Source organism: Papaver somniferum, unplaced genomic scaffold (assembly GCF_003573695.1).
Source record: "Papaver somniferum cultivar HN1 unplaced genomic scaffold, ASM357369v1 unplaced-scaffold_131, whole genome shotgun sequence".
Taxonomy (NCBI): Eukaryota; Viridiplantae; Streptophyta; class Magnoliopsida; order Ranunculales; family Papaveraceae; genus Papaver; species Papaver somniferum.
In genome coordinates this window covers 1,102,999-1,111,074 of record NW_020622270.1, presented here as the reverse complement: position 1 = coordinate 1,111,074, position 8,076 = coordinate 1,102,999, and the positions used below count along the sequence as shown (strand labels likewise).

Here is an 8,076-nt window from a genome sequence, read left to right as displayed (position 1 = left end):
CCTTTTACCGCCGGTATGAAACAATAAAATTGATGTCATTACATACATGGATGGCATTTTTATCTTAAATCGATGTGTGAAATTATAGATATAAATTTAGAACTGATATATATATTTGAAACCGAAATCTCTCCGGTACAATATTGTACCAGTGTACCGGTCTCCGATCGAGATAAATCGGTATTTGATATTAACTACATGAATGATTGTTAACAGACCGCCTCTTCAAACTACACATCAAAACCGAATTCCATTTTTTCTCTCACAAATTTTTGGATGTGGTCCCGATGGGTCCCGCGGAAGACAGTAGGGGGTTCCATTTTATGGGTTTTGATGTGTCTGATTGTTTTTGTGTGGTTTAAATTCTTGGTTCACCAAGAATTTTTGTAACTACATTGGACTAGAACACCTCCAAGCCGGATGCATGAGCCGAGTCGAATCGAACATTTGAAAATGGAAAAAAAAAAAAGAAGAGTCAGACACCGAGTTACCAAGGCGTACGAGTCAGGATTTACACTCATAAATAGCCTACGATGATGTCAAATACCGGTTTCTCTGGTAATAAGTTCTGTACAAAAAATTGTCAAAAAGGGCGAAGAAGAAACTCAATCTCATAGAGTCATAGTTTCTGATTTCCTAGAAAACCCAAATCAAAGAAGAATCCTTCAGAAGACAGTTAATCACTTGGTCAATTAGCCGGAAAAAACAGAACCCTAGTTGTTATAACAAGACTCAAAAGAAGAATCAGAAGAGAATCAATTGGGAGATTTGTTGGATAAGGGAACGATGGATAAGCTAAACTCAGATATGGTATTAGAAACACTAAATCGATTACCCATCGAATCCGTTTTGCAATGCAGAAGAGTATGTGCAATCTGGCGAAATCTGTTGGGTAAACCCAAGACAGGTATGCTTTTCATAAATAACACTAGAAATTACTTTGATGGCTATGAACTTGACTATATAGAACAATTTCCAGAGATGGTCGTTACAAAGATAGGCAATGTATTAACTTTTGTTTATACCTTTGATTTGATCGGTTCTTGCAATGGTTTGGTATGTTATAGTACTTATTAGCGCAAATTCGATGTTGCTGTTATATACATTTTCAATCCCATCACTGGTGAACGAATTCGTGTTCCAGCGGAGAAATATTATGAGTGTGCTGGATTTGGTTATTGTCATTCCACCTGTGCGTACAAGGTTGTCAGGAGTTTGTACAAGGGAAATGGCAAGCATGGCGTCAAAGTTTACACTCTTGGCAATGGCAACGGGTGGGAAGACAAACCAGAAGAAATTTCCTATGCGTTCACGGGAACGGGCGTTTTTGCTAATGGGGCTGTGCATTGGTTAATAGATACTACAATATCTAAATGTGACATTGTGGCCTTTGATTTAGAAGATGAAACATTTCGGTGTTTGCCATCACCACTTTTTCATTTTACTTGCAATTCCTCTATCAATGTGACACTTGAAGGGGATCTGAGTTTGTGTCTACCTTACATAGAGCAAGGTGAACCTATGATGGATGGATGGGTATTCAAGAAGAAAAATATGAACAACTGCCGACTCAGTACTCGTTTGGCAGAGTGTACCTACATCAACTCTTTTACTTTGGATCAAGGTGTTCAGCAGAAAATTGGGTTATGTCTCAAAGTGCCAACTATTATCCCTAACAGAGAGTAAAATTCTACTATGGCAAAATGGCGTAATCTCTTGTTATGACATTAAAGCTACAACTGCAACGAAACTTTGGTGTACTGAAGGTGCAAAAGGGTATGTCCACGCAACTCCTCATATGAATACCCTTGTTTCGTTGAAAGATCTTGGAGAAGATCTTGTTGATGTTAAGAATTCCATCCGAAAAAGTTAGCTTAAATTGCTTAGTTGAATAACGAGTGTTCGCATTCGAGCATTTAAACTATTCTTCATTCTATATATATTCTTTCATGCTTTTAGTGTTATTCTTTTCCTAGAGATTTTTTTTATTGCCTTAGAAAGAGGCAATAAGGCCGTTTAAGCCACTCGAACTTGTCCATACTCAGTTTAGGTGCCTATTGACCTGTCAAGGTCTGTTGTCTGAATTTGATTCTGGGGTTGACTTTAATTTTGATTCTGATTTAGGATTTCTTTGTGTTTGAATTTTGTTCTTCTAATTCTACTTCACTGTGTGATAGGCACTCTGATTTTGGTACTGTTTGGAACCATTTTCTCCCATTGGCATGGGTTTGTGGCGTTTGTCACTTTTCAAGCCACATTGTGCAGTGGCACATTTAGATAGCCTATGTATTGATATTAACAGTCCTTCGGTTTCGCTTTATGCCTTTTAACTTCAAAAGAAAACAACATTATGTCAGTTTCTATGAGAAACTATCAAAAGGGCGAAGAAACTCAAAATCATATCAACTACGATGGTAATTAATCTGCTGCATTAGGATTTTATATGCTGAATTCACTGTAATTCAAAGAGCCAGAGTTAAGTCGGAAAATAGATCTCGATGATGTAACCACAGAAAGTAAGTAAATTTTTGTTATTTTTTTTCATATGTTTATGTATTTTGAAGTTTTGGGGGCTTGTTAATTTCGTGTTTTGTTTTAATTAATTTTGATCTTGTTGTATTTACCTGCTAAAGGAATCCAGAGGTCTCTTCCCTTTTCAGTTGGGCATCTTTGGATATAGAGCCAGCAAGATTCGCAACATGGTCCCTAGCTGTTCTGAGCTGTATTGGCAAGGAAGCCAGTGTTCTGAATGTAGAAGGATTAAATTCGCCAGGGCTGTGGAATGTTTCTTTAAACTTCCTAATCCTAATACTTTACAAGTTCTCTGCTGCCATGGTGGTTCAAGAGGGAACCCAGGGGTGTCAGGTTATGGTTTTATTGTCAGGACTGATATAGGGGCCTTTGTGTTTGCTGAATGTGGTGGTCTGGGTATAGCTACTAACTTCATTGTTGAAGTTATTGCTATTATAAAAGCTTTGGAGCAGGCTTTGGTCAATGGTCATTTTTGTCTTTTGGTACTATCTGACTCATCTGCAGTGCTTAAAGCTTTCGCAGCAAATAGACTTCCTTGGATAGTTCAGGCAAGATTGTTAACAATTTGTGATAAATTTCAGAACCTGAAGAAAATCAATTTCTTTGCTGATTGCTTAACAAAGAAAGGAGTGTTAGAGATGTAACTTTGGATTGATTTTGGTAATAAAGTTTTATTTTAGAGTAAAGATTACCAGTTCTGCTAATCAAGTATCACGCACAAACAGATCTTACCGAAACAACGCTTCAAACAAAGAGAGGACAAACATGGAAACTAACTCCTCATTTTCGTTCCTTTCGACATAAAAGTAAAAAAAAAAAGACATCGATCAGAAAATGGAGAGGAGAACAGCTTCACCAAGCACATGCCCTTCAACTGCTTCAATCAGTTTCTCCTTGGTGACCTTGTGACCAAGATGCATCAAATCATCCAAAGCATAAAGCTTGAATTCGAACCTGTGACCAGGTTCTGGCAACATAGGCACGCGCCAACCAGGAACCTTATGATCATTATTACCTTCCTGAATCTCACCATAATCATCACCACCACCTAATTCTTCAACTTTAATACCTGAGAATCCTTCAGGCAAACCTTTCAGTGAAGGTGGTATGTTAATAACAACCCAAGCAGTCCAAGGTATTACATCCGCATCAAGATCTTGAACAACCATGGCTAGACTTTTAGTACCATCTGGTACATTATACCATTCTAATGGTGGTGATGACAGTTTCTTTGCTGCGCCTTGTCCTTCTTCCGTATACTTCCTTGGTAATTTACCTTCATGAGCTATTGCTGATGACACTAACCTAAACTCATCACTTGCTGCCATTGAACCCTGAATAGTTGTTAAGATGAAGAGGATGTTTTGTTTTCTTGTTATCTCTGTATCTCTGCTTCTTGTATGGGTACGTATTTACGGATTTTTCATGGCTGTTTTCTTTTCTTTTTAATATCTGTGGTAACACATGTCAGTTGCTTTGTAGTTGACATGATTGTTTGAATTATGCAGAGGATTCTGTCTATGGCGACCTCAAAAGCAAGATATTCTACCACGTTTTAGGAAGCGATAGGCTATATGGTCATGACTCATGGGGCACGTACTCTGCCAGAATTTTCTGAAGTCAGATTTTTGGGACCACATGCATTTGAATCTCGTTCACGGCGTAACTGTTGTCGGCCGGGCCCGGGTCGGGTACCCTTTCTGCAATAAAAATAGGAAAAAAACCAAAAATACCCTGTGATGAGTAAGGAATGCAAGATAAAAACTGGGTTATTTAAAAAAAAAAAAAAGAAAAGAAAAAAAACTGAGTTACCTAATTCCTTGGATTTCGTGTGCGAGTGATGCCATTTGCTTGAGAAATGTTTAACGGAGTTTTTCAGACAAGTATAACATCGTTGATAAAATTGAGTTCTCCTAGCCTAAAGGAAAAGGGTTGGAGTCCTCTTATCTTGGCTCACTGCGGATTGAATTTTGCTATAAAATTCAGGCCTTTTATTTTTTTTTTAATGCAAGGAAATGTACTTTTATTATGTTAATGGTTTCTGGTCCGTTGATTTTTCAGATACAATGATAAATTTGGGGCATCAGAATCTTCAAGGTTAATGTAGTGGCATAAAACCACACACTACATCCTATGGTATAGAAGATGAGTTAAAACTAAGTCAAGATGTTCAACAAACATAGACACAAAGATATACGTAGTTCGGTATGATTACCTACGTCCACGGGGTGAAAGGATGAATGTTATTATTTCTTTTCTTCGATTACAAGGTGTTCTCTCCTTCTCAAATGGTGTAACTATCAAACTCTCAAATGTAGTGTCTTGTTTCTCTCTCTTTCAACCTGTCTCTCTCTCTCGACCAGCCCTTGTATTTATAGGCCAAGGTCGACATACAACAGAATTACAATGTTTGTCACATTACATCAGTTTAGATGTTCCCTATCAGGCATGTGTTGGCGCTCGCCCATCTTTCTGGTATGGTCGATAGAGTCTTGGTCTTTGATAGTTCTTCACTCGAGGCCGAGTCCTGATCGTCTGGTTGACACGATGTCACCCTTCTTTCTTATCGTCCCATTGTTTGACCAGCTCCGTTTGTCTGATCGAGTGCTTTTTGATCGTCCGTCCGACTTGTCAGAGGATAAGGGTCACGTCCCATCCGACAACTATAGGGCCATCACGTCCGACCCACGTGACACCTCGCTCTTTGCGCTATTTGGTTCTATCCTGTGCTTCGTCGCTCTTTCCTCTTCGGTGTATCATAGCTCAAGATCTTGCCACCTAGCCCTGTGGATTATCTACACCTACAATTAAGATGTTGAGTATATTACCCTTATTTAAATGGAGCGATTTTTAATCAAGCATAAAATCTATCAAATGGTCAGATTATCCCTTGACAATCTTTTCTCCAATTTAATCGGATATACCATACTTATTTTATCGATAGCTTTTGTGTTTCTATTTTTTTTCCTGAATAATTCCAACATGTACTACTTCAAATATGTTATTTTTGTAATTTGTTTTATTTTTATTTTGATTTACTTGATCACTCCATATAACCAATATTTGATTTTATTAATTCAAACCTTTTATTTTTGTCCGCGGATTGAATTTTGCTATAAAATTCAAACCTTTTATTTTTGTTAAATGCAAAGAAATGTACTTTTATTATGTTAATGGTTTCTAGTCCGTGAATTTTTCGGATATAATGATAAATTTGGGGCATCAGAATCTTCAAGGTTAAGATGTTGAGTATATTACCCTTGTTTAATTAAATGGAGCGATTATCCCTTGACAAATGGTCAGATTATCCCTTGACAATCTTTTTTCCAATTTAATCGGATATACCATACATATTTTATAGATAGCTTTTCTGTTTCTATTTTTTTTTGCCCGAATAATTCCAATATGTACTACTTCAAATATGTTATTTTTGTAATTTGTTTTATTTTTATTTTGATGTACTTGATCACTCCATATAACCAATATTTGATTTTATTAATTGAAAATAGAGGTTTATATATTTTTTTTTTATAAAAAGTTAAATAATTTCTAAGAATAATAATTTAAGAGGGGCATTTTTGAATTACCATTACAAATTAGGGGCAAACTCAAAATGCAAAGATCAGGTACAATATTTTCTTTAAATGCAAAGATTATGTACAATATTACTCCACTAAATCTTTACCCGTATATATCAGTAATATAAACTCCAACTTTTTCCCCTAAACCCTTGCCTCGGCCTTGTTACCTTTTCTTCTTCCTCCTCCTTTTTCAATTTAATCATATTTTGATTTTGTAAAATTTTGGTTTCTGCGAATGATATAGGAGTTGATATTTTGTTATGAGATCATGTTGATTTAAGTGTAATTTTTTTTGATTGACGGTATTAATTATGAAGGTTAAAATATTACAGTGGCATGGTGTAGCTTCCTGGACATGGGATGCACAAGATGAGACATGTGGTATATGTAGGATGCCCTTCGATGGCTGTTGCTCTGATTGTGAACGCCCTGGAGATGACTGCCCTCTAATTTGGGGTGCATGCGACCACGCATTTCATCTCCATTGCATCTTAAAATGGGTCAACTCACAAACATCTCAAGCAAATTGCCCTATCTGCCGCAGGGAGTGGCAATTCAAATAGCAAGGTAATGTAGTACATTACATGCCTCCTCTTGCTTTTCATCATTTTTCCGGTCAGAAATTCCAGACTATGAAACATTTTGTTGCTGAGGTTATGAAAATGTGATAAAGTGAAGTGACAAGAGTAATTGACCCAATGAATCAAACATTTTTCATTATGCATTGCAAATCATGCATTTATTACAAACAAATACGACACGAAAGAAAGATCTGCAGAGAAAAAGTACAACATATTGTATTTTTGTTCTTATTTTTCGATGGAAATGGATGGATGGATTGCTAAGATTAACATCTGCTTCTTCATTTCTTGTCATTCATTCCGATTGTATTCTTCACAGTCTCCACTGCACCTTGTGCTGTTTTAGTCACAGTGTCAGCTGCACCTAGTGCTGTGTTCTTCATTGTTGTCCCAGTCTGCATAATATTTACACCATAATTATGCTCCATTCTCAACAAATCAAAAATCAATCAGTAGAATTCAGTATGCTTTGATTAACTTGTGTACGTTGAATGTAAAAAAGACATTAACTTACCTTTTCAAGGAATCCAGGGGTCTTTTCTTCTTCCGGCTTGGCAGCTTTGGATACAGAGTCAGCTGCATTGGCAACATGCTGCCTAGCTGTTTGAGCTGTATCGTCAATAAGGACACGAGAGGCCTCTTCCTTTTTCTGTTGGGCAGTATTGGTTGTAGTGTTAGCTGCATCTGCTACATAGTCTCTAGTTGCTTTAGCTGCATCGGCAACATGTTCCCCAGCTGTGTTAGCTGTGTTCTTAGCGGATTCAACGGCCGCACTCTGATTGGTAGACATCTTCGCACTCTTGAAATGAAAGGAAATAGATTTACTAGCTAGATGAGAAACTGAACTTCAAATTGGTGGTTGTATAATAAGATGAAGAGATTGTTTTTTGTACTTGATATCTTTCCCTCTCTTCTTGTATGGGGTGTATTTATAGATTTTGAATCATACACCTGTACGGCTACTTCTTTTATTTAATATTTTTTTTTTTGGACATGTCATTTGCTTTGTGGTTTTTCTAGTAACAAGTCATGTTCAAAACAAAAATGGAAGATGGTCGGCATTGATATGATGCAGAGGATTCTTTATAATCTACCATTTTATGGTCATGACTCACCTAAAGGCTTTTCTTTTATAAGAATTCTTTTTGTTTTTGAAGATACATGCCAAGTGCCGTCGGCAGCGGTTGTTCCTAGGAGGAAAATTGGTTACAATAATATTTTTTTTGGTTTAAGGTCATGATTCGGATGGGCACGTGCCCTACCTAGTACCTTCAGGTCTTGGGACCAAAGGCATTTGAAGAGAACGATTTTTTGGGACCATGGTTTTGTTGGGACCATGGTTCTATTAGGCCACCTACCCTACAATGTTAAGGGATGTCCTA

General features: G+C 37.1%; 4 protein-coding genes across 4 annotated transcripts; 2 read left to right on the top strand and 2 right to left on the bottom strand.

The window, feature by feature from the left end:
- Positions 1-579: 579 nt before the first annotated feature.
- Positions 580-2,126, top strand: LOC113332364. The gene is made up of 2 exons (XM_026578909.1): positions 580-907; positions 1,145-2,126. The coding sequence occupies exons 1-2, from the start codon at positions 787-789 to the stop codon at positions 1,684-1,686; spliced, it is 663 nt and encodes a 220-aa protein (XP_026434694.1). The 5' UTR covers positions 580-786; the 3' UTR covers positions 1,687-2,126.
- An 837-nt stretch (positions 2,127-2,963) lies between these two features.
- LOC113332365 (UPF0098 protein TC_0109-like) lies at positions 2,964-3,908 on the bottom strand. Its single transcript, XM_026578910.1, has one exon. The coding sequence runs from the start codon at positions 3,858-3,860 to the stop codon at positions 3,360-3,362; it is 501 nt and encodes a 166-aa protein (XP_026434695.1). The 5' UTR covers positions 3,861-3,908; the 3' UTR covers positions 2,964-3,359.
- Positions 3,909-6,419: 2,511 nt separating this feature from the next.
- LOC113332366 (anaphase-promoting complex subunit 11) lies at positions 6,420-6,676 on the top strand. Its single transcript, XM_026578912.1, has one exon. The coding sequence runs from the start codon at positions 6,425-6,427 to the stop codon at positions 6,674-6,676; it is 252 nt and encodes an 83-aa protein (XP_026434697.1). The 5' UTR covers positions 6,420-6,424.
- Positions 6,677-6,939: 263 nt separating this feature from the next.
- Positions 6,940-7,532, bottom strand: LOC113332403 (late embryogenesis abundant protein 76-like). Its single transcript, XM_026578952.1, has 2 exons — positions 7,209-7,532; positions 6,940-7,089 (listed from the first exon to the last, which is right to left on the bottom strand). Exons 1-2 carry the CDS (start codon positions 7,482-7,484, stop codon positions 6,976-6,978), a joined length of 390 nt encoding a protein of 129 aa, XP_026434737.1. The 5' UTR covers positions 7,485-7,532; the 3' UTR covers positions 6,940-6,975.
- Positions 7,533-8,076: the final 544 nt, after the last annotated feature.